This window comes from Argopecten irradians, chromosome 12, assembly GCF_041381155.1.
Source record: "Argopecten irradians isolate NY chromosome 12, Ai_NY, whole genome shotgun sequence".
In the NCBI taxonomy this organism is placed as follows: domain Eukaryota; kingdom Metazoa; phylum Mollusca; class Bivalvia; order Pectinida; family Pectinidae; genus Argopecten; species Argopecten irradians.
The window spans coordinates 16,314,915-16,341,804 of record NC_091145.1 but is presented as its reverse complement, the minus strand read 5'-3'; the positions used below and the strand labels follow the sequence as shown (position 1 = coordinate 16,341,804).

The 26,890-nt window shown below is 36.3% G+C and overlaps 1 protein-coding gene across 2 annotated transcripts; it reads right to left on the bottom strand.

The window, feature by feature from the left end:
• Positions 1–14,162: 14,162 nt before the first annotated feature.
• LOC138336251 (uncharacterized) lies at positions 14,163–21,789 on the bottom strand. Of its 2 annotated transcripts, XM_069285662.1 has the most exons (5): positions 21,558–21,789; positions 20,349–20,713; positions 18,379–18,401; positions 17,968–18,086; positions 14,163–17,341 (listed from the first exon to the last, which is right to left on the bottom strand). In XM_069285662.1, exons 2-5 carry the CDS (start codon positions 20,351–20,353, stop codon positions 16,715–16,717), a joined length of 774 nt encoding a protein of 257 aa, XP_069141763.1. In that variant the 5' UTR covers positions 20,354–20,713; positions 21,558–21,789; the 3' UTR covers positions 14,163–16,714. The 2 variants fall into 2 exon arrangements, with proteins under 2 accessions (XP_069141763.1, XP_069141762.1); XM_069285661.1 differs by lacking the exon at positions 21,558–21,789 and having other exon boundaries at positions 20,349–21,092.
• Positions 21,790–26,890: the final 5,101 nt, after the last annotated feature.

The following is a 26,890-nucleotide window of genomic DNA, read 5'->3' as shown; positions in this document are numbered from 1 at the left end:
AAATTTTGCAGTTTGAGTTTAACTCCCTTTAGTTTTAAGCGTCCGTGAGACTCCGTCGTATTGACTTAATCTGCGAGTATTATATCTAGTAGTGGCAGGAGCGTTTTATATTGTAAGCCGATCTTATGGTCAAGTTCCTGATAGTACAATAGCTATAATATTTATCGGTATGTGTCAATTGGCGAAGTTTCTTATGTATCCTTAGTGAATTGTGTGCTATCCCGCGTCTAATGGATACTTTACCCTTAAATGGTCAATTTGGATGTTAACGTTTTAACTTACTATCAGAAAAAAAGAGCAGAGTAACCAGGTGAGGAGTGATTGGGATGGGTGGAAAGGGAGGGGAAAGTGAAGGGATTATTATAATATAGTCTCTAAAAGGTATATGTGGTTGATCTTTTACGTTTTCCAATGACAAAAATATACCTTTTGCAGGTTATACATTTGTCAGACCTATGAAAATAATAAATTAATTAACGCGTGGAGCCGCGACGAAATTACCTCATAGCGGGGGGGAGCAATTCTGTCATCATTATTAGTCTATCATAAGTACTGCTAGAGCTTCATAAGTAACGTATGCCTGTGCTGTTATACTATGGCAATGTAATTAACAGGGGCGTGTGTCGAGCGTAGGAAGCGCGGGGTCGAGGAGTGGCTGTGTGCGAGTGATGCGCTGTTTAATTAACATTAGCTGTGTCGTGCGTGTGTGGCCCGTTTCCCAGGACGGGGGGCAAACAGTGTCTCACCCCCCCCCCATTTTCCGTTCGTCGACTGAAATGTTTTTATAATTGCAGCATTTGAATGAAGAAAGGGTGGACCATCCCCTTGCACCATCCTGGCACATTTCGTGAACTAGACTAAACTTGTCAATCAAAGAAAAACGGGATTCAACGTCCCTAATTTCTTAATAATTTTATCCCTCTGAAAATATTCATTTGTTTTTATAGACGTTGGATGAGGCACATTAATTCATTATTATTTTGTTGTATCAACAATCTATGTGCCGATGGTGTGAGGAAAGCCGGTTATGTTCAGATCGAGGCATGAGTTGGCATAATAATATGACGGCATTCCACAATTATCATTTCTAATTAATTGCAGGTAACTTTAAATTACAAAAAAAATCATGTTAAGATACCGCTGTTAAAATCATTTTATATGCATCGGGAATACAAACTCAATCCACTCAGGGAACACATCCATTCTAAATATGATAAAAACTTTTATATAACTCCGGGGACCGCCGGGGGGAGTGCGTTTACCCGGGGGGGAGACCCCCGGACCCCCTCAAACAACCCAAACTCTCGGCGCATTTAGGCGTTCCCACATTCATCAAAAGCTTACGTAAAATTTCATTTTTATATCGTAATAGTTTTCCCGGGGAGACCCTCGGAACCCCTCAAAACACCAAATTTTAATCGCGTCTTCGGCGCTCGAAAATTCATCTAAATGCATCAGTTTTAAACTCATATTAGCCATTCTAAATCGTAAATTATTTTTTTCTCGTAGGAGGATTCTCGACCCTCCAAAACACCGCGGAAATACTCGCGCCTTCTCAGGCGCTCCCACATTCATCAAAATGCATCGTAAAATTCTAAATCGTAATATTATTTTCCCTAGGGAGACCCGCGGACCCTCAAACACCAATTTCTCGCGTCTTTCGGCGCTCGCAAATTCATCAAAAAGTGCATCGCGTCAAAACTCATCTTAGCCAATTCTAAATCGTAATATTTTTTCTCGTGGAGAGATTCTCGGCCCCCCCAAACACCGCAATATTTCGCAACCTTCGACGCCTCGCATGGCAATTTGCGTATTCATTAGTTTTTCCTTTTATCGGACGCCACTGTCTATAAAAATGTGTACTAGGATTCTACTTAACGTTAATATAAAAAAGTTTATAAAGGATATATTTTTGAGTGACATTTGCCCCCCCCCCCCTCCATCTTCATCTTGCCTTAAGCCACATGAGTTATACGCTGTATATATATATCTTTTTCTCTCTAGTTTCTTTTTTAGCCGTAATTAACGCTTACTCAGGCCAATGCAACCGATAAATTATAAAGTTGCCTCTTAGTGGTGTTTGTATTTTTTTCATATAAATCCATTAGCCGGATGAGATTTTCAGCGACCTCGATTTCGAACTCAAAGATGCACACGGTTACTTTCCGTTGTAAACAGATGTCAATGCCGAACAGATACAATTTTCTTGTTGTGTTTTAGCGCATATTTTAACGGTGATAAACATTGCCAATAGTTCAAATTAAATGTTGTAATTTTGAAAAACTTTCTAATTTCTAGGTATTTAAAACGTTCGTAGGACAGTCTATTAAAACCTTAAGAATCTATGTAAATCTAATGAATTTAGTAACTTAAACGAGTGGGAAGACTGGTTTGTCTGTTATCAGCATAATATGACATGTTGAGGCTCTTCTATGTTGTTATGAGTCTCCAAAAACAAAACATAACAAGATTACACAATTCCTAATTATTCCAAATTAAGAATTTCAAGTTTTGAAATGATGATTTTCATTAATGGGAAGAATTGATTTTAAAAAGTGTTTAAGAACAATGTAACCATGATTAAATTTAAAGTGTTATTTTCATGAAGTATGACCCACATTTCTATATTTTCAATATTTCAATGTAACAAGTTTATACTGATTATTGTCAAAATTATCTCGGATACCTGAAGCAATTGTCAAGCGACCCAAATGTATAATTAATTATATATTTTTTTTGCTATATATATTGGTAGCTGTGCTCTGTCAATCCAAGCATGGCAGAAGGTTGGAAATGTATGATATACTATCAGCTGATTCAGGGAATCGGCATCACACCAGATTACAACTTATAGACCATCGTTTGATTCGGGTGTCCTATGTTTTTTGATCATTTACTGCATCATCATATTATAGCTTCAGCATCTACAATCATACTGCTGTCCATCTTGCCGGGTTGGTGACTGCTTCTGTGGCACTCAGCAGCTGAAAAGAAGATGCCTGAGCTAACCCAGGTTTTCGTTACCTAAACTTTTCAAAAAGCATCATTGACAGAAAATATAAGCTTATGCTATATGTCTTTATTTTATGACCCCTATTTTCTACTGACTTTCGCGCCCTATGTATTATGAACCGGAATTTCGAAGAATTAACCCATAGGACTATATATTACATACAAACACTTATCATACATGGTGTATTAGGCAGTTTTTAATATGCCTGGTCGTTTTTCTTTTATGTCCTGTAAATCAGGTTACGTTTTACACTATTACCCATACCATAAGCGTTCTCATCTCAAAACATCGAATAAGTCATAATGGGAGATGGAAAGTAATTTTTGTTAATACGGACAACATAATTGCCACTGCCTCCGACATATCCCCAATAACTAAATGTGATTAACCTGAGATTAATAAAAATCATTACAATATATACAATGTATATAAATACAAATACAATATATTACAAAAAACAAATGACATTTGACGATGAATAATTTTTTTAGATTCTGTTAAAATGAGGTCAAAATCGACGTCAAACTAAATGTGTATGCAAATGTTGTTTTTTTGTTGCAGTGGCTTCCCTTTCTGCTCTAAGTTCAACCTGTAAACATAACGAACATATTAAAAATAAAAACGAATATTAATATAAAAGGATTTAATAAGACACCAATCAAAAATGCATATGACTTGTGTACGTATGATCGAAATTGATTCCGAAATTAAGACGCTTACATCCAGGTCATTGAAAAGTAATTTGTATCGGTTTTTTATCTAACATATTTCGTAATCGATTGTGAAATAAATAAGTTTACATATATCCATTCCTGAACGTCATTACTTTTCCGTGACAATTACTCTCGATCATAGTCGATAGACGTCATCAAGTCCAATATCAACCCACAAGTTTAGACATTTCTGCAATATGCCAGGTACAAAACAGTGAAGTATTCAATCAAATCTAGAATATTTGATAGATTATTATGATACGGTATATGGTGTAAGATCTAATAGAGCTGAAACGATTTTATCCTAAGTACATAAATGAATATTTTAGCATTTTTATATCATAATTTAACAATGCGGCTGGGGCACTTTGTATAGTCAACAGCAAGACGTTTGTAACAGTTAGCTAAAAATCCTATAGCCTAAATTAATCTCGTTAACCAGTCGAAATGTATTTATAAAAATGTCTTAACGAGAAAATAGTGTCAAAAGGAGAAATTTGCCGTACAATAAAAAGAGCTCATGGGTAATTGCTTATACTCAATTTCGCAGTACGAGGCAGGGTATTTCCAAAATAAACCTAATATTCCACAGTTATTAATAATGATTTCTTGAGAAATTGCTAAGGTGCCAATATGAATGATGTGTTTTGACAGAAGATTGTGAAGCCAAACGATTAATTACCTTCTTCTATATTTAAGATACATAGCTATAAACAGGGGAATGATAAACAATACAGAACGAAATGGAGGACGGTGAGAATACAATACACACAAACGTCCACAGAAAAGACGCACAATGTTGACGATCCCAGATTTTCGGTACTCTTGGTGTCATACATCCTTGGAATAGGCTGAGCAGTCTAAATGTATCATGACAGCCCGCCTTCGATGGTAGGATTGGTACTGGGGGTGTAGGTATTCCGTCACCTACAACATAGAAAACTGGGAATATTTTGTTTCAACATAACCATCATCAATCGTCGTCATCAATATCGTCATCATCGTCGTCGTCGTCGTCGTCGTTGTGGGTCATCATCGTCTTCGACGTCATTATCATCATCGTCGTCGTCATGGTCATCATCATCATCGTCGTCGTTTCTGTCATCATCAATCTTCATAATCACCATCGTCGTCGTCGTCATTAGCATCGTCGTTGTTGTCGTCGTCGTTATCACAATCTTCGTTCCTCGCCGTCAAAACCAGTACCGCCATCATTATCAGTATCACTTTGTACATATGTGGCTAATCCACTTCTATAAATATTTTTTTTTGAGGATGATTGATGAATCAAAGACTACACAGTTTAGATACGGTTCTGGATCTGAAGATTGCCGATTGTGATAGTATTTTTTTTTTTTGAATGCTTGTGCGAATCTTTACTGATTTTACTAAGTTTCTTCTGATCATCAGTGATTTAAAAAAAGAATAAAAAGAGGATAACGAGGTTTCACTAACATTTTTTGTTACAACTCACCACATATACCACAGAAGCGAGCACGCAGTTCTTTGACGCCGCAGGATGAGAAAGAACGACTGTACAAACAGCTAATCCATAGGATTCACAGTTGGATTCTACATCAACACATTGTTCATCATACAAAGTATTTACGATAATGAAATGTCAATGAAATCAGCCTGTTATATGATTTGAGCGTATATTCATGGAATCTTGTTGGCCTCATCGCTGAAAGTGCATTAAAAATTAAAAAGGCCGTAAAACTAGGTCACAATGTAAACAATATTTTCTCACATCCGGTCAGAGGTCATCGTTGTGCACCATGCATCTTCATTGGGAAATGAAGTGATCGGACCTTTACTATTTTCATTGAAGCGGATCAAATTGAAATTGTAATATATTTCGCAATGTTGTTATCGGTGTTCATATGAATGAAGTGACTCTATGTGAGACTTCATCCTGCAACTGCCCGATATATTGAACCGATAACACTACTGTCCGATAAATATTGTGCTTACACCGTCAATACGAAATGCTTCCCTCCGATCAGTTACAGCTATGTTAAATTTCAGTGAGCGTAGGTAGATGAAACGTAATGGGGGGGCAAGGATCCACAATATTTTGTAGGAAATAAAGACGCAAACAAAGCATATGAAAATAAAATTAGACAAAAAAAAGACAAAATGTAAAACGCCCGCAATCCAGCCACCCTCCCCCCCACCCCCTGGAAAACCACCCCAACCGCCGCCGCACCTACAGGAGGATGGAATTAATTCAACTCCCAACCATTAGTATCATTTAAGTACATTTTTCATATATTATTATAATTTAATCCTTGTAACACCATTTATAGACTGTGGGGTCACTATTAGAAAATTTAACCCAAAACGCAAATTGGCCAATTGGCGGGTGAGCGTCGACTGAGGCAATGTAGTTTGATGATTTTTGCGAGCGCCCTAAATGCGCCTAGTTTTTGTGGTGTTTTGGGGTCCGGGGCCTCCCCCGGGAAAATATTACGATTTAGAACTAGCTTAAATGATGAGTTTGATGAATTTGCGAGCGCCCGAAAGCGCGAGATTTTGGTGTTTGGGGGTTGGGGACTGAGGAGTTCCGAGGGTCAGCCACGGAAAAAAATCATGATTTAGAATGGCTTAGATGAGTTTTACGATGCATTTTGATGAATTTGTGAGCGCCCAAATTGGCGCGATAATTAGGTGTTAGGGGGTACCGGGGGTCTCCCCCGGGAAAAATACGATTTAGAATGGCTGTGATGAGTTTTACCAGGTACTTTAATGATTATAAAGCGTTCTTATACATGGTAATTTTTCGATTTAAAGCTACCTGCATTTTGAAATGATAATTGTGTCGCCATATCAATAATGCAACCCTACTCGATCTGAATATACCGGCTTCACACCATCGGCTCATTGTTATGTAACATAAAAAATGAATTAATTGTCTCGATAAGACATATAAACAAATTGATCTTTTAAGAGATATTTTTTTAAATAGTACATTTCATAGAATCCCTTGATGGACATTTTTAGTCTAGTTCGTGTGTATTGATTTTTAACTATTTCAAGGTTTGACATTATGTGCTTGAACGTTTTAGAAAATGCGCCGCGCAGCGGAAAATTTTTCTAGAATGAAGTACGAAAAATGTGCAGGAGGACCCTTTTTTCCTTTCAAATAAACATTTTTAGAAAATTTCAGTCGGCGGTGAAAATGGTGGGGGTGGCAAAAATGACATGTTTGCACCACCCCGTCCTGGGGTACGGGGTGGCAGTTGCCCCCCCCCCCCTCATCCTACGCCCCTGAATTTGGTTTTATTTTTTTTTTTTTTATTCCAGATTGGACGAAACTTTTTCTAACTTGACCCAGAACTTGGAACCATTCTGCGGTGAATGAAACGTCCATTCAGGTCCCTTGGTACTCTACACGGAAAGTCTGATATGACTCGCCCAAAGCCTCGTCACTCATCGGTTTTTATCTAAGTCTCGCACAGTTAAAATAACCCCTGTAATTATTAATATATTAAGCCATGCATTCGTCTGTTTATTAGTCGATAACAACTCACCACAAGGGATTTTAACAATATTTTGCGCAGTATTTTTTTAGCCCATGTCTGGTGAAATATCAGCATCACAGGAGGCGTTTCCCTAACGCTTCACAGTTATGGAATACATCCAACAACACACCGCCTGGTGTCGTGTCGGGTTTTGTCACTGGACTGATCCGGTGGAAAAACCCAGGCACCGTCGTCGTGTCATACGTGACAGTTGTGGCATCGACATGCCATTTCTACATAATAACTAATAACAATATAAATTTTAGTTGGGCATACACGCATTCAGCTCACAATACATTGTAACAATATTTGAACATCAACAGATATATAGTAAACAGATTATATCTATGTATATTATTTAGAAATATGTAGGTTGTTCAACGAGCCATTATTGATATGTATAGTACATGGTTTCTTTACCTCACTTTATTTTGCCTTTTTAGTAAGGATAGCGATATTTTTTGTTTAGTCTTGTTTTAATAAAAGTAAACGTTTTCCACGGTGATTAGCGCATTAATCATGTGGGTTAATGAGTACACATCGAGAAAACCACCGGCAACAAGGCTAGTGTAACCTTTTAATGTACTGGCTCGATCTGAACTTATTTCTTCATATCAGTTACAACAGAGGGTGTGGTCCAATCCACATTGATCTATATTTTGCTAAAGGTGATAATTATTATCAAATTGTTTTGAAATTCCACAAAACAAATAGACGTTGTGATCGGAAACACCTTCTTTGTCTTTGTTGACGGCCAGTTTATTGGCATTTACCCATTGGCTAAACCATACCTTTTAAGTGAATACATTTAGTCATGATATTGTTGCTTTGATACTAAGTCTAAAACATATTATTTTCATTGTTTGATATCGTTGAATGCTTGAAAATAAGACCAATCTTTACTGTTTTAGATAATCAGAATATTCATTAACTGGATAATGCCATATTATTTCAATAGCTATAAATGTATCATTTTTCTTTCCAAAATCGTACTCGAAACCATTTGAAACTTACTTTAGTTACTAAAAACTGTTGTTTTCACTCTTCCAGAGTAGATTTTAAAAAAATATCTTTTTACATCCTTTTAGAGTCAAGCAAGATCAAGTTTTAGAACTTGATAGTGACTTTTTCCATGTTACATTTTAAACAATTGCTAGTTTTCCTTGTTTTGAGCTACCAAATATGAAAAATACCACCCTTTGCCTGTTGTAGCTGCTAGGATTAAGAATAAGTACAGCAGACCTTCATTTCTGAAATAAAAATAAAATTTAAATCTGTATAACCAGGGGAGTAAACATGATTATATCGTCGGATAAAATATAAATAAATTAAATAAAACATTTAATATTTTTTCTCAATAGAATAAACAAAAAATTAAATTATGTTTACACGGTCGGTACTCCAATTTAAAATACAGAAAAATATAGAAATAATCTCCAGAAACGCATTTAAAATAACGAAAGAAAAAAAATCGATGCTTCTATGTTATTGAATGAATTATGGTTGAGCTTAAAACGTCTTATTTAATTTCAGCAATTTATCTTTTTGATATAATCCCAAACCAATCAAAGAAGTTTTTTTTATTTATTTTCAACTTAAATAGTGCACGTTTATAGATGGACTAATTGAAATTTAAACATAATCCAAATCGTAAAGTGAATGATTCCAGCCAAATAGTTGAAAGTTCCACTCTCTGAATTCAGTATTCCTCAGAATAACCTTATAACTGTTATAAACGGTATAGTAGTTTAATTTCGCTGGTGAACTTTTTCGCGGTTGTGTAAACGGAATTTATTCGCATGTATAAAATTTTACGCTTCATTCATATACGAACTGCAAACAGTATTTTGACTTAATCGTTGTTAGAAAATTTCTCGCTGATTGAATCGCAAATTAAATCAACACGCTCGATACAATAGCAGCTATATAGTATTGTCAAACTGATCGGATGTGTGTTGTTCTTATAATTCATCAATATTCAAATAGTATATCTTACATGTATATACCGTGTATTACCTTTCAAACAAACTTATTCATTGAATTGTTTTAATTTAAGTATTTAACCGTAAATATTGAAACAATGCCTTATATTAATTACAAGTTGCTTGTAACATATTAGCAAAAGTACTCAAAGCTACTGTATTGATTAAAATATTTTTCACCGATATGCTAAGCTAGAATCTAAGACAGCTTCAGGATACTGTTCTAACAGAGGGGCCTCCCCTCATATAAAAAAAACCTAGTTTCTTTTTGTATGGTTTCTGAGTTACAAATGGCGGTTACTGTTACACAAACCACAATTTTGAAATAATTTTCACAGCATCACTACATGCTCCCATCGAAAGCTTTCAATATTGTGTATATTTTAAAAGTCTTTATATACATAATTTAGACATGCAATTAATGTATTGATATCTTAATTTAATCAAATATGACCATTAAAAACCCTCTGATAGTTTAATTTATAATCCTCATCTTTGGTAATATATCTCGTATTCATATGTTAATGACCAACAGGTTGCAGTAAGTGGTTTATAATGCGTAGTTGTGATCTTATTGTCTAAGGTGAAATGTGAATCTATTGTAATTTATGAGTTGATATTTTCCCATTGTCATCATTGTTGTTCTATCTTACTTATTTGAATATATAGTAACTGATGTTGAACTTTTTGTACATATTTTCTACGTTATCCATGTTACATATTAACTTCAACCTTTATTTCGTAAGGATTCATTCTTATAGCGAAAAATACCACAATTTTTAATTACAAATAATTTCAACCCACGAATCCAAAATATTAACATCTCGACAAATAAATAAACATCTGAGCTTCTAATATTCCTTGCAGGCTGTCGTACAAAATTCGCATCACAATCACACAACTTTTCACTATTCATAATCACTCGCTATAACAATACGTTGTTCTCACAGAATTATTATTAATTTATACAAACACCTACATTACTTACAGCTCCATTGTATACTAGATATAGCATACACAGACGATATGATTGGGAACCGAAATCGTATTTTCCATGTAGACACTAGGGTGTTCTTGGACAAAGTCCCAAATTATTTCATAGGGATTTCGCATCTATTGTATACCCGCACTCTTTATCTGTGCGACTACATTTCGCGGCTTCCTCAAGTTACTATTCATAAGTTCGTGATAGACTTGACACTGCTCCCCTAAGTTCGAAGTAAGCAATGGAAAATTCATGATCAATTATAAACAGTGAAGAATGCATATTATGCGATATACATATTCCGCGAAATTTTACTTGGATCGCGAAAATAAGCGAGAACTAAATTGCACGCGAAAGGAACTTGGTTTAATATCATTAACTTCAATGATTTTGGTCAAAACAAAATCCCATCTTAAAGTAAGCACCTCCTTATAATATCACGATAATTTTTTCGAGTAAAGGTGTTTAGGAAAGCTATAACTTACTTACTATGTTTAGTAATCACCTGCATGAAGTCTGTGTCTCTCTCTGTCACTGGAAGCTAAACAGGTGCCAATTAACGTTCACAATATGCCTTCGCCTGTTATGGTAATCTAATCACACTGATATAGATAACTGTATCGACATAGTTGTGCTAAGATATGATTGGTTCGACTAATACAATTTGCATATTAATGTATAAACAAGGTTGGGCTTTTCTTAGGGATTGGGTTGTTTGTGTGAACAGGTCTGTTGATTGTGGCTAGTTTCAGTTATTTTGTGAACCAAAGCCCCATGAAGAAGATCACCGACTAAGGTCAGAGCATGTACTACGGCAACTGACCTAAGTGGACATCAGCCTTTGTGACCTAGATTTGAAAGGTTAGTAGTAGTATGTTTAACATTTTACCTACATAGTCAACGTGATCGTACAATTTCTTTCTAGATCATAAGTATTATGATAAGGGGTGTTTGTGAATGTCATGGAGCTGTTCCGTGAAATGAACTTGATGCGCATTTAGTAGAATTTTCAACGTCATTGATTCACCAGTATATTTTATTTTCAGATAGGTAATTATTCACAAAAATCAATTATTTTAATTGTGTAAGTTAAATCGATATTTTTCTGTTGAAATATTTTGTTTATGACCGAACATTCGTTTTGTATAGTAAAACGCTTCTCATTTAAAAAGGATTATCATTTCAAAATGATTCTCAATTCAAAATGATTCTCAACTCAAAATGCCTTATTTCATAGAAGAAGTTTTAGATTAGTTCCTATATTTGTTTGTCAAATGTTATATGATATCTACGATATTTATAAGTATTTTCATCTATATTTGATTAAAATATTTTAAAGGGACAATTTAGCATTTGCACATAAATTAGTGTCAAACAAGTTATAATATAAGTTTGAGTATCTGTAATTATTGTTAAAGTTAACTACGGTAACGTTGTGAGAAATTTTACAAACTCCCTACCTGGCCGCCTTAACACAATAGTGGTCAACATCTCGTATGCCGAACCCTGGCATACGGGAATTAAAGCAACTTGTATCTAAAAGTACAAAAATCGCTCTTACTGTAGTGAGTTATACTAGTGCGAATTGGCTGAAACTTGCCTGAAATTATCCCGACATGGTCCCGACAAAGTGTTGTTATTTTTCGGGTCGAGCCGAAATCCAGTTGGGCCGCCACAACCGACCATCATTGAAATCACAATTGTGAATGCTTCCTTCTCCAATTCTGCTTGTGCAATACCGCTTATAATTTGCCTGAAATTATCGCTGAATGGTACCGAAAAGTGTTGTTAATGTTGATTTTTCCGGGTCGATCCGAAATCCAAGATCGGCACCATCACAACATTTATTATTTAATTTTCCTATATGACTGTTGCACATGATATTCAGATAGTACCCGGATAAGGCCCCTTAGCGCCCTCTTGTTAGAAATATAGGTCTTGTCTAGAATAAACTGATTCTTGTTTGTTATATATTAGTTAGATGAATACACGTGTTACAGCTGTTAATATTGTATACAATTCACAGTCAGAAACACAGTAGTCGCACATCATTATGTAGTATAACATAACTGCCTAAGTTTCTATCCATAGTATTCTGACAAGTTATAGTGGACACTAGCAACTGTTTGTCGCATTTTAATGCTGAACTAATTTTTCATCTATAATATATCCTTATTTTATTTAATTCTTACAGGGACAGTTAGGTCATGAAGAAAATTGGTATCTAGATCGATTAATCTGATACAATGAATGTTTTTGTAGGTGTTATCACTGTGAAATGTCCACTTCAGTGATAAGTGTACACGACACGAAATCTAGCTCGCTCTCCGCCATTACACATTGTTGGGGTTACATTGTAGGCCGAACCGGAAATATGCGAAAGTAAAGTACCGTTTGTCTGGCTAGAACTATTCCAATCACTCTGGTATATTTTATCTTTTTTAGTTGTACGATGATGTTTGAAAAAGTACTTTTTGTTTACAAAGGAGATATAACTAGCAATATAATTGCATGCAGCTATATCTGTTGCATTTGCGAATCTTACCGGAGCCAGACTCTATCATCGGTATAGCGTATACATCCGACCTAGTTAATCGTATAGAGCTAGACGTATCAGGGATTCCAATGTTATCAATCAAGATTCTTAACAATAACGCATTTCACTTTTCATAAGGAATGTACAATAATACTTTTATGGGAAATTTGCTTCATGGTTCATGAGAAAATATTTGCATCATCGAATGGTCCCCTTACCAGTATTTCTTAATTTTATTAAAACCCGTTACAAAATAAGATTCGTTTACAATACGTTGTTACCTATTTTCTTATTATTTAAAAACAAAGACATAGGATAGTATGTACAGTCTCATTTGTATTTATCACATAATGCGCCTGTTAGCTAGTAACTTAATCCGCGAAACATGGATGCACCTGTCTCGAGTAATATACCCTGGTGGGATTGTCATTGGCTGGAATATTCCTTGTGACGTCATTACTTGACGTCATTAAACAATTACGTGACGTCAGGTTTCGAGGGTGTCGGTACCTTAAACACATTTTGAAATTAAGATTCTTTGAAATATAATTTGCTGTAGTTATTCGATAAAAAAAAATCTTAAATTTGTTTTAATATCACATAAGATTTTATAAAATTCGTCTCGCAAAGGCTCACATAAATAAATATTTTCTTAGACTCGTTTTCAAAAAAGGTCATATGAAACACTCATTTAAGATCCTTTATCTATATATATATATATATTATGAATTTATTAGTCATGTGTGAATGGTTAAAAATTTTAAAAATGCTTTCATGAGAAATTTTACATTATATTTCAATAGAGTTTTTATTATGCTGTTGAGTTAATAGGTCATTGTTCATCATGTGGTGTTCTTAGCATAAAAGGTGACCATCATTAAGTAACATAAAACCCAAACTCAAATTTTATGTTAATTGTGATTTATTTGAAATATTGACTTATATCGAGAAGTACCGCATTGTCTTCAGATATTGTGTAGAAAAAAAAACATTCAGTAAATGTGTCAATTATAACCATGGACATATTTAACAACATTGTCTGAAATCATGCTTACATAATCAAAAACATAAAAGTAATGCTTATGGATGATCAACAAATTATCATAATATCATGATTGGCTATAAATAATATACATTATCGAGCATAAACATCAAAATTAAATAATAATGGACATTGAAATTATTATTTTACAAATTCGTCGTCTTTGGGCGTTTTCTTATTTTAGTGGTTTCTTAAGGTTTATCATGGAGCGATATGTTATACACGTTCCTTTTAAATTTTCTGTAGAATTTCTGTCTTCAAAATGTTTATAAATTTTGAGCTTATTTCATACGTTAATGAAACGTTTTAGGCAAGAAACTTGCTTATTTATAGATCTAAAACCGTTGTTTGATTCAAGAAAAATCACCAGCAGTTTCCGTAAACGAGACTTGTATTTTGACGTTTATTACGAGAAATGCCTTACATGCTCAGTAGGCTCAAATTTATATATTGATGAGTCCTTTATTATCAAATCTTTCCTATATATAGAGTCTTGCCATATTGTTATGGGACAATTGTTTTGTAGCTCTCGTTTAAGAAATTTAAAGTAATCATTAAAAATAACGGCACTTTGAGAATGTTATTGTTGTTGTTTACATGTTTACAAAAACAAGCAAGGATTTATAATATTTGCGAGAAAATAAATACACAAATAAATAAAGATTTGTGGCATAACGGTATTTACAGTGTAACCTCTGCCAATACCCGTCAATGTCTAATCCGGATCACTGTCAATATCGGGGCTTCATAATACATCGCACCCCATTTCTTAATTGTAGTATATAAACCCATACAATTCAGATACCTGCATATACCGGCCAAATATACTTGCTCCGATGGCATCCAGTTTAGACAAGTTACACTGTAGTATATCAATAAATTAGAATAAATTAACATTTGTAATTACAGTTATTGATTGTACAACTACATACAATGGGTTAGATACGTCTGTAATTGATTGCTCAATATGTCGCATACAAACTTCGTTTAACAAAGTAACCATGCTATGAACATATCTAATGTAACAACACAAACTTATCATCGATAACAATGTATTCTTTCCTTGCATATTGCAGAGTAATCTGCCCTTACAAGTAAGCATTGATTGTTACGTCACGTGTTTTCGACCGCGACGTCATACTTTTCAGAGAAAACGATGCGAGTTTCGCTCACAAAACAATGACGTCACAATGAATACTTTGTAATATGCAAAAACGACTAATTAACAAGTACGGAATTGTCATGGAATATTGTATAACAATAGTAGTATAACAATGATTTAAATGAGCAATATATTTTACATCTAACAGAAAATCACCCAAAGGTAATCGATACAAAAGGAAAAAGTACTTTGTGAAACGGATATCACACATGGATGCACTTCATTAATTTAGGAGTTTATGATATTCCACCGCTGACAGATGGTATTTGTCTCTTTAAAAACAGGTGCAGACGAAGTAGTATTATTCTTCAGTTACAAAAGTTATTTACTTTACACCATTACACCATTGAAAAGTTTGAGCTTCTAATTTTACTTCATGATAAATATATTAAAAATAATCAATTGCGTCCCGAATAAAAATCCGTGACACATCTTATTACATTGTTTTGTGATAAACCAAAGCAACATATGCTAAGACAATTTGAAATTAAACAGTTACATATCAAAGGCTCCATTTGCCAATGTGCTAGTTATCTCATTTCATGTTTTATTACCGTAATATTTAATACTGATTTTTTAGGATATCGTCCTTATCTTACTACATATAATTTTAAAATTAAATCTGGCAAGAAGTATTCCTTTCATTGAAAAGTTTGATTCATAAAATTGGTTTTGTATAACAAAGCATCGCGGAGGAAAACACATATTAATCGTATCAATTGTATATCAAAGATTTGTTCGTTGATTTATGTATTGACAAAATAGAATATTATCACAGAATCATACAGGTATATCTAGCTATTTCAATAAAAATAATACAACTATATATGAATATATTCATCTTAGCCGAGGATTAAAACAATACGTTACGATATTGCCATAGTTTATCCATATCGTTTTTATTTGTTCACGTCTTACTACATTTGTGACTGTTCATAACATGTTTTATTTGTTTATTTTGTGTCTTGATAAGGGATTAGATCATCGTCAAGCAGATTTGATAAATGGCATGTGTTTACTTTTTAACATTACTAATATAAACATTAAATAGATAAACTTAAACAAAGTCTCTAAACAAAAAAAATGTACTTATTTGATTTCTTCTTCCCTAAGTGCAAGTTAAAAGATAATAACACTTGCATAATAACACTTGCATAAATACCTAAAGTTTGTTTCAAATTGTCTTGAGCTGACTTGTAAGTATGTAACATATGTAAAATGTTATCTACCAAATTGATTATCATTATAGTATTGTAAAAATAATTGGCCAAAATATAGACGACCCAGTATCTTTAACATAGGCACCTACCATGGATATAGTTGAACCTCGCGTACTCGAATTTAATATATAATTAAATAAATATTTCTTGTTTGGTCCAAACTTGTACTTTTCACGTTAAACTGAACATAATCGATATTTTATATAAGTAAATTCAAATACCCGAATAAATAGAGTGTTATCATGCCCCGATGATATCGAGTGAACGAGGTTAAGACTCGAATTTATGAACGTTATATATATTAACTCGACGAATATATTCACAACTCATACGTATGAACGTCATTGATTGCAATACATCACATTTAAACATCGTTACATGCAATATTGGTGAACTATAAATGTAGTCTCTTGTATAAATAATGTTTTCCTTTTTGAAAACATGGAATAGATTATAAAAAACATGGCTGAAATTCTATGCAATATGTACTCTACAAATAACGCTCGATTGTTTTCGTCTGGCCAAAAATAATCTTCATTAAGCTATATCCACTAATGATCCTGACGCTCGACTATTTCGGCCTGGTCCACTAAAACTAGTCACTACGTTTTTATCAGGCAGCCCTGATTTGAGTTCGTTCCTTATAGAATTCACAGTAGAGGCAGGCGTCACGGCACTTTGAACACTCCTCGTGATAATGTCCATTTCATCCTCACCATTTGGCACCGACTTGAAAGGTTCTTTATGTTTCTGTCCAACCTTTCCGTTCAATGTTTTCATCTCCATCCCACCGCCGCCACCATTTTTGGCACGTTTCTTTGCTGCTTTCGCCAATTTCCTATCTCGTATAGATGGCAACATTGAGTTTTCTCTGCTTATTTCTGTGTCCTCGAATTGATCGTTCGGTTGCAAGATCTCTGTCGTTTCTTCTGCAGCCTGATCGCCATCTTCTGATAATGTAGATTTGCCCTTTCCTGCTCTACTAGCCAAATCTCCGTTTTGAGATTTGGTTGAGGACAGATCTACTGTGCTCCCTTTGGTAGACATTAGGTCCCTAGATTTTAAGAATGCGGGCTTTGGAATACTGTCTTTGGATTTTTTACCCACTAAATCAGCAGTTGGGCGTTTAGTTCTACCGCTCGGAGTTCTTCCAATGTTTGTTTGCTACAATACAATAAAGGAACAATGAATTTTTCCGTAATAATAAATATAATTATCACGTCGGAAACAATCCATTAAGTATAGACCATTTTTGCGTGTCTTTCTCTCCTACACCGAGCTAAAACCTTTCAATATACATAGCATTTCATATTATAATAACTTAGCATTGCTAATGAGCTCACAAAGGCACTGTAACTCCGAGATTTATCAGCATCTGCTCAGAAAGACATAATTGTTTTGTACCAGATCAAACACACCATATATAACAAAATAATATTGAACGAAAACAGGTTCTCTATATTATTTAAATGTAAGCCAATAAATATAATCGGTTTCATCTCTTGGTGTATTAGTTTACTGCGCCGATACGAATAAACTAAGATCCATTCTCCTAGAACTACATTGTTTCTTCCTATCCTTAACAGAATGTCAATTTTATAAGTGTTTCAATTTTTAAAATTCGCTAAGATATTATCTTACTAAATTGAGTCCGCAACAAGTATAAAAGATTATATCGTACATATTATTTTTAATATAACACTTTTCCGTAAATAAACCCACTTAATCCATCACGGTAAAAGTATTCGCCTTTTGTGAGTTATCTTATTGAAACTATCTTATCAACTTACCATCTTATTTGGCATAGATATCAGAGCTACTTGGTCGGCCGCGCGGTACGGGCTCCACGTCTGTAGTATGGGTTCGCCCTTATAGGACTCCATCTTTAGAGGGCTGTGTTTCATTGTACCTGAAACGCAATAAAATACATTATATATTTATGTTTTCATTTCCAAACCAACCATAATATATCTATTAATACGAATGAACAGCTATGACAAAAATAACAGTTCAAGGATTGTTTTTTATCATTACATTGTACTGACATTATTGATTATAATACGTTTTGTGATAATTTTAATAACTTTTCCCCACAGTAAAGTTATAATTAATTATGTTATGGATTTAAGACAATATGCCATTTGAGTCATATCTTTCTTTAAAATATTGAATGTATGTGCAAGTAAGGTATATTAACTTACTTGAACCCCGGACATCGTACGATCTGAAATGAAAAAAGGAAAGCACATTAGTTTTACTGTATGATCATATTATTAGAAAAAATATCAAAGCCTTGAATAACATTAATTTCAGCTGAATACAAAGACAGGTTGCAATTAACTAACTAAAAACAAACCCAGGACCCTTAATGTATCAATGTGGTTCAAGCTGAAAACAAATAAAACAAATGAGTCATACAATAGAGTAAATGTAGAGTACTCTAAATAAATCGCGAAGTGGTTTATGTGAGAGTACACTCATATTTTTGTGTTATATCTCCATAACATAAAAAATCTATTCAAATTAATCCTAATAATTCAATTTTTCGATTTAGATAATCTCTTTAATACTCAAAATTCATTTCGGGACTCTTCTGTCTATGAAATCATAACGCCGTCATCTCGGCCAATCAGAAGCAACGTCACAAACGGCGACGTCATTTTTTTTTCCTTTATGGGCTAATAAAGTAATTTTTAAGCCAATGAAAATACTCGTAACAAGCAAAATTGAATTATTCATACATATTCCTAATGGTACTGCAAACCAGAATTCATCTTTGTGCGAGGTATTCGTGAATATACAATTTTTTATTTCGCGAAAGATTGTCTCTGCGATCTTAATTCAAACGAAAGCTGGTTAACAGTATACTATAAATCAATTAAATGGTTAGTTGTGATAAGCATATATTTCAATAATTGTAAAAATAACATGCTTGATTGCATAGGCATCCACTGTAAAATAAACAAAACAATGTTAACTGGTAATTCATTTGAAATCTACGTTATTCTCAGGTACATATAGTATTACGAAAATCAGATTTAGAAACGACTATCATGACTCTCACGGCCAAGATGATGCCGATGCCGATATATTGTAAATTAAGTTTAAATACTGGTATCGTTGCTGGAATCTGAAAGAAAGAAGCGTCATAAAGCTCCAATTTGATCGATCATGTCCTTAAAATTAACAATCATAATCGCCAGATAGACAAAACATGAGTAAACACTCTCATCAACTTGCTTCTTTGATGGAATTTCAAACACTTTTTTAAATGTATCTGTCAACAACTTGCAGCATTCCGTTATTCCTCGACTCTTAAGCATGTTATATTTTAGGCGTTGATAAAGTTAAAATACCATAGATAGACAAGACATGTAGAATTATGAATTTACGCAAAGCTTGGGTTGTAAAATGCGATAAAATACGGACGTTTACTGCAAATTATTTTTCGTTTGCATTAATATACATAGATGATTATTATATATATACCAGTACATGTGTAACGTGCTCGAGTCTACTTAAATAGTATAGCCCTCTGGTAGGCGAGGTGCTCTATAACCTTTGGCAACAAGGTTCAAACCCCTGGTAGCGAGGTACAACTTACACCTTTGGTAACAAGGTTTCCACAGGTACAACCTCTGGTAGCGAGGTATCACTATTACGCCTTTGGTAGCAAGGCTATAGATATTTAAGTTCAACCACTCAGTGACAGAATTGACAAACTCAGTAAATCAAGTTTCAGTGTTTGTATTATTATTTACATGGCCATATAAACAACCAGGAGATTACAGATAACACACAGTACAATATCTAACAGTTATAATACATTATAGCTACAGTAGAATAGATCTCAATAGTATAATTCCACATTAATTCACTTATTACAGATAAATACTATTTTCTTTATAGTAGTATCCCACAACAAATTAATACTATTTCTATTCCCACTACTCTATTGTAGTACCACACTATCTGGAACTACCGCAAGTCTACGACCTTGACAGCGTCGCTAATGTAAATAAACCGAATAGACAAGCTGTAAAACCCCTGTTCTATTAATAGCCTAACTATGACATCACACTTAATACACCAAAGCCATTTACATGGGAAGATAGGGGCTGAGTTACGTAGACCCTAGGTTATCGGTTCCGAGATCGAGAACACGACTTACCTCATCGACTACAGGGGCGCAACTGACCCGGGGGCATAAGATGCCCCCCGATGCCCCGAATTCGCATGCGGGCACTCCGTCACGCTGATTGGCTGGCCAAAATAACCAAACCGGAAATGTGATTCCCAACCGCGGACATGCGCAACACAATAGTCGAAGCGGAAAAGGCTGTCTGAAGTTTGCAAGATTCACGATGCCTAAGATGGCAAATAACATCACTTAACGACCGTAATATAGGTAAACTCGACATCGCGTAGATAAGATACAACTCGCTAAAACCTAGAATAATCGTAACACGTATTGTTACCGCGGGTCAATACGACAATCTCACAAACTTCATCCAGTCACATGGCCGGCTAGTACAACTGTAAACGTAAACATGTCATCGTATATTAAACATTACAAACTTATCTTTACTTAATACATGGAATGATGACAATAATAACCATCTATAGATATATGTACAATAGACGTAATTCTAGTCACGCTACATTACTCCCACCTCACTAAAATGTCCGCCCCGGACATACCTAAATACAACATAAGGTGTAGTTTACCATCTTTCACATGTAGTTATACTTATGCTATTGTGGGCTAAACTATCACAAATAATGAATTAGTTAAAGATATACACATAAACATGATATTTCTGTACAATTCTTATTCTTCGGTTACACTCGTCTTAAATTACGTCGTTTATATTTACACTATCAAGGATATAACAATTAAATTAATAAACATGGACTAAAAAATTATTTATCGATAAATGTGCTTAATGATTACACACCACTTTCAAACTCTCTAAATATTCTCTATTCTCTTGTATCATACTTCTGAGTTTACTGCTAACTCTTCTAGTATAAAATATTGGATGTACAAACATGTACACTTTCTCACCAGTCTTCACATAAATCTCTATGTACCACTCACAGAAATATTTACCTTGTATAAACACTATACAATTATAATAATTCTCACACTATATGACAATAGCATGGTACTAAATACACACTGTACCTATATAATATACACCGTCACTCGTCAACATTCTTACTAGTGTTTGGTTATACTAACACAACACACTATTGTGGCACTATGTGAAAAGTTTAAAATTACTCGCTAGTAATTACTATAATGATACAAATCATTTACATAGGCCTATTAATATCAAAATATTAGAAATATCCACCCCCCATCCCAACTACCTACTAAAATTGGTCTACGTCTGCGTCGCCTTGTCGGAAGTCTTCTTACATTCAGGGTCCTTGGTCCAAAAGTCGGTCAATTGATACGTCGTCCCGTCTGGAAGTGTCGCCCTCTCTACACGTCGCACACTGAGAAATCCCTCGGGCACAAAATATCGTTTGAATTGCTGTCCCTGGCTCCTCGCTCTGTTCTTGTTCTTCTTCAAGAGTTGTGCAGTATTCCCCTCCAGGATAGAACTAGGGGCACCAAGAAAAAGAACCGCGGATCCTCTGCCTGCCAAGTACTCGAAGTTCAAAGCAGTCTGCTTACTGTCCAACATACTATGGTCATGGCTAGCCTGGGGTACCTGTGCTGTCTCAGTAGGCGTAGGCTCCTCAGCCGTCACAGCCGCCCCGGGTATGAGGGATATCCTCCGGCACAACTACATCTTCCACCATCTCGGCGCCACCCTGTGTCGATTGTTGAGCCACAATAGTCCCACTGGTCGCTGTCTCCACCACTGGTGTAGATGCTAGTACTTGTCTGGTATCCAGTTGGGTGGTTCCTATCACTGGTCCAGCCTCCTCTCCTACTCTGGCTTCCTTGGTCACTTCAGGAGCTCCATGTCGCCCAGGCCCAAAAGGTCCACCTCCTCTCCCAGAACCACAAGCGGCGAAGTCCCCCACTCTGACAACAGAGGGGATGGAGGACACCTATCCAACATACTGGTCTGAGGGGGTGTGATGTCCGTCCTCCTAGGTGGGTCAAATGTCACCTGATCCCTCGCCACCTCCCTCGGCCGTCTCCCTCTTGGGTTCCCTCTAGGACGGGGTCTCTCCTGATGGTCCCTCATGTGTTCCCTCAATCGGTAGGCCCTCGCTCCAGGAGTAGAAAAAGTTACACATATGGCAATACAAACGAGGCCCATGTACCGACTTGACATGCCGATTCAGCTGGCCTCTGCTGTAAAACCTCTTGCCGCAATCGTCACACTGATGAAGGGGGGTTGGTTGCGCTGCCTGCAGGTAACGCTCTCCTTTGTAGGTAACATAATGTTGGTGAGACATGGTGATATGTTTCTCTGAAACATATGAATACAAACAATCTTTTAATATTTGGTGTACTATCAAATATCCATATAGGTTTTCTCCTGATTGTCTCTATGGCCTGAGTATCCTATCTGACGAGGGTACGAACCACTTCTTTACCCTGCCCAGGTATGGCTTTAACTTCTGCATGTTTACTATTTTTACTTTAGAACGAGGTGCCCTCTTTACTTTGTACACTAGGTCTGACAACTGTTGAATTATAATGTATGGACCTTCCCAGGGTCTGGTTAACTTTCTACTACCACCCTGTAACCTTGTGTTGTATACCCATACAGCATCTCCCGGTTTATATACTGTCGTCGAAGCATTTAGGTCATAGTGTCTCTTTTGTCTGTCACTCGCTCGAGTCATCTGTTTACGTGCAAGGTCATGTACAGCCCACATTCTGGTCCAAAGGTTCTCTAAGTAATCCACTGAGGTTCTCTCGAGATGAGTCTCATCTGTCGGGGGTTTGCCATATAAAAGGTCCACAGGAAGTTCCACTTCACGTCCAAGCATCATCATAGCTGGGGTCTCATTAGTACTTTCATGTACAGACGACCTATATGCGTACATCACTAGTGGTAATTTCTCTTCCAAATCTTTTTGGTCCTTAGACACCATCTTGCTTAGCATATCCTCTATCGTGCGATTCAACCTCTCTACAAGACCGTCTCCTTGTGGATGATAAGGAGTAGTGCGGGTTTTCTCAATTCCAAGCCGCTTACATAATTCTTTGAAGAGGTTCGACTCGAATTGCCTCCCTTGATCCGAATGGATTTGTTTTGGTATTCCAAAGCGAGTAATGAAATTGTTCAACAAGATATCAGCTACAGTACTAGCCTCCTGATTTGGCATCGGAAAAGCTTCTGCCCACCGTGTAAAGTAGTCAGTTATAACTAGTAAATAACGGTTACCCTTCGAAGACTCTGGTAAGTTAACCATAATATCCAACCCTATTCTCTCCATGGGAGCTCCTACTTGATATTGTCCCATTTTTCCTCTGGTACTGCGCCTAGGTTGTTTCCGGGACTGACACTCAGGACAGTGTGCTACCGCTCTCCTCCCACTGTCCTGTTTACTCCAGTCCAATAGAATCTGGCCTTTACTCTGGCTGCCGTTCTAGTAATGCCCAGATGTCCTGATCCCGGATCTCTATGTAACTTCCGTATAATGTCCTCGGTGAACTTCTTTGGTAAGATCAACTGCCACACTACATTTTCTGATCCCTCTTTGACCCAACGACGACGTAGTACTTCATCTTTTAACTCAATTCTATCCCATTGAGCCCAGTATGCTTTTACGTCCCCTGATAAATATGCAATATCCTTCCACTTAGGACGTAATCCAGCCTTTTTCCACTGCCATATATATTTGAGGGTTTCATCCTTCTGTTGCTGGTCTCTCAACTCATTTTGTGGGATTTCCTGTGTCCAACCACTGGATTTGGTTGTTACCGTTCTAATTATATCATTTCTGTTTTCTGTTTCAGGTAAAATATCTCCATTGTCCTGTTGCTGACGAGCCTCCTTCACTTTCTGACAGAATTTACATTGGTCACATCCTCTCCTCGACAAACCATCTGCGTTACCATGTATACGCCCTGGTCTATGCTGAATAGTATAATCATATGTGTCCAATAATTCCAACCATCTGGCTAGTTGTCCTTCAGTATTCTTGAAACGCTTAATCCAATTTAAGGCTCCATGGTCAGTTCTTATGAGAAACTTTGCCCCATATAAGTAGTGATGAAAGTGTTTCACTGTTTCAACCATTGCCAACAACTCTCTCCGAGTTACACAGTACTGTCTTTCTGCCTTTGTCAATGTTCTACTAAAGTAACAGATCGGGTGCTCGCCATCTTCATATTGCTGTGATAGGACACCTCCCACTCCGAAGTTACTAGCATCTGTGTCTATAACAAACGGTTTCTTTACATCTGGATACTTGAGTACAGGGGAGGTAATCAGAGCCGTTTTCAAAGTCATAAATGCTGTCTGACATTCCTCGGTCCAATGGAATTTCTCTTCTTTCTCTGTGAGCTTGTGCAAAGGCTTGGCTATATTTGCAAAGCCTTTAATAAATTTCCTGTAGTATGAGACTGTTCCTAGGAAGCTACGTATCTCTCTCACACACTTAGGTTGCGGCCAATTTGAAACTGCATCCGACTTGGATGGGTCTGGTGCTATGCCTTGCTCATTTACTATATGGCCCAGGAATTTTACCTCTCTTTGTAGAAGCCTGCATTTTTTTGGTGATATTTTAAGACCTGCTCCCCCTATCTTTCCCAGTATAACATCTAACCTTTCCAAGTGTTGTTCAAATGTATCGGCAAAAATAATCACATCATCAATGTAAATCAGAGCTGAATTGCCCCTCTCATCAGCTAAGATACACTCCATGAGTCTCTCAAAGGTTGCAGCAGCATTACAGAGTCCAAAAGGCATGGAGTTGAATTCAAACAATCCACTGGTGGTTGAGAAAGCTGTTTTCTCTCTGTCTTTTGGATCCATTTCTACTTGCCAGTAGCCGCTTTGAAGGTCGATGACTGAAAACCATTTGGATCCCCTTAAGGTATCCAGTGAGTCATCTATTCTGGGTAATGGATACGAGTCTTTTACGGTTACTTCATTGAGCTTACGGTAATCTACACAAAAACGCCAAGAGTTGTCTCCCTTTCTCACTAGCACAATGCCACTAGCCCATGGTGATTTTGAGGGTTTGATCACTCCAGTCTTCAACATCCTTTTGATTTCTGCTTCTGCATCTTCCCTTTTAGCCAATGGTATTCTCCTAGGTGGTTGTTTGATTGGATGTGCATGTCCAGTATCGATCTTGTGTTGGACAATTCCTGTTTTCCCCAAATCGTCCTTGTTTTTAGCGAAGACCTTACTATGTTTCTGTAGTATTGCCCTTACTTGCTCTCTCTGTTCATCTTTGATATGATCTCCACATGATTCCAATACTTGTTCCATGTGAGGGGGTAGAGTTCCTTCTGCAGTATCCATATGCCTAAGTTTTGTATCTCTGTCAGACACGCTGTTGTCTGGAATGGATGTCACTTGATCAGGTCTTATGGTTTCACACTCGGCCGTAACTGTTCGTTTAAATAATGTCTGGGGTTTATCGGACAGGTTAACTACTCTTACTGGTATTAACTCCTCTCGCGTATCAAATATACACCTTCCGACCAAGATCCCTTTATCATTTAATGACTTACTTCCCCTTTCCACCATAGCATTTGGCTCTACAGGACTATCACCAATGACCTCTGCCGATACAATGACCTCAGCAGCTGGGGGTATAACGGTATCTTGAACCATTCTTATACGAAATACCGTTTTAGACCTCTGGCTCTCTAAATGACATGGTATCTGTTTACCATTCAAACTAATTGTTCCTTTCCCTATGTTTATTTCCCCGTTATAGGTCTTTAGGAAGTCATATCCTAGTACTATAGGTACTTCTATATCCGCCACAATCATTTTACATGTGTAAAGATTTCCTGTAATTCTAAGAGGAAATGTAGCTATTCCTTTGGGTGTAACTAATTCTCCATCTGCCATTCTAAGCTTTCCACATCCAGACTCCAATGTTGGTCTCACTCCAACAGGTAAACTTTGGTACACCTTACTGTGCATTACTGATATGGTTGCTCCTGTATCAATTAAACAATCTACCTCTTTTTGATATACTTTGGTCCATATGAAAAGTCCATCTTGTTTGGTTCCCTTATTTGAAATCTCAAAAACATGTTGGGGTCTCTCTTCATTACTAAGTAATGTTTCGGCTGAGGCATACCCCTCTGTCTCAACCTCTAGTGGTTTAAATGCTCGGCTTTGTCTTGTTTTCCCCTTTGGTTCTGACCTTGACCTTTCTTATGACCTTGGTTCTGACCTTGACTCTTATATTTCTTCTGATTTGGCTGAGACGCCTCCTTGCAGTCTGCTGCAAAATGTCCAGGTTTCTGACAGTTGAAACAGACACGTCTCGTTTTACATTCTGCTGCTATATGTCCCTGTCTGTGACATTTGTAACATTTGATGTTATTAGGATTCTGGACCTGTTTCTGTAAATCATCAACTCTCCTTACCAAGTGTTCAATCGGGTCATTCTCACTGTTCTCATCAGCATCATTTGTTATCTGTCTGAAACTCTGGCGGTCACCTCTCCCTTTACTTCTGCCAGTCTTGAAAGCCTCAAATTTAAGGGCTAAATTCAGTGCTTCATCTATGTTTTCAGCGCTACCCTGACAAACAGCCCATTCCA

Bases quoted from the DNA above. Each gene is read 5' to 3' on its own strand.
- LOC138336251 (XM_069285662.1), bottom strand. The intron at 18,087-18,378 runs GTAAGTTAATAT...ATTGCGTTTCAG, and splicing joins GTACGATGTCCGGGGTTCAA to GTACAATGAAACACAGCCCT. The intron at 17,342-17,967 runs GTAAGTTGATAA...ATTGTATTGTAG, and splicing joins TATCTATGCCAAATAAGATG to CAAACAAACATTGGAAGAAC.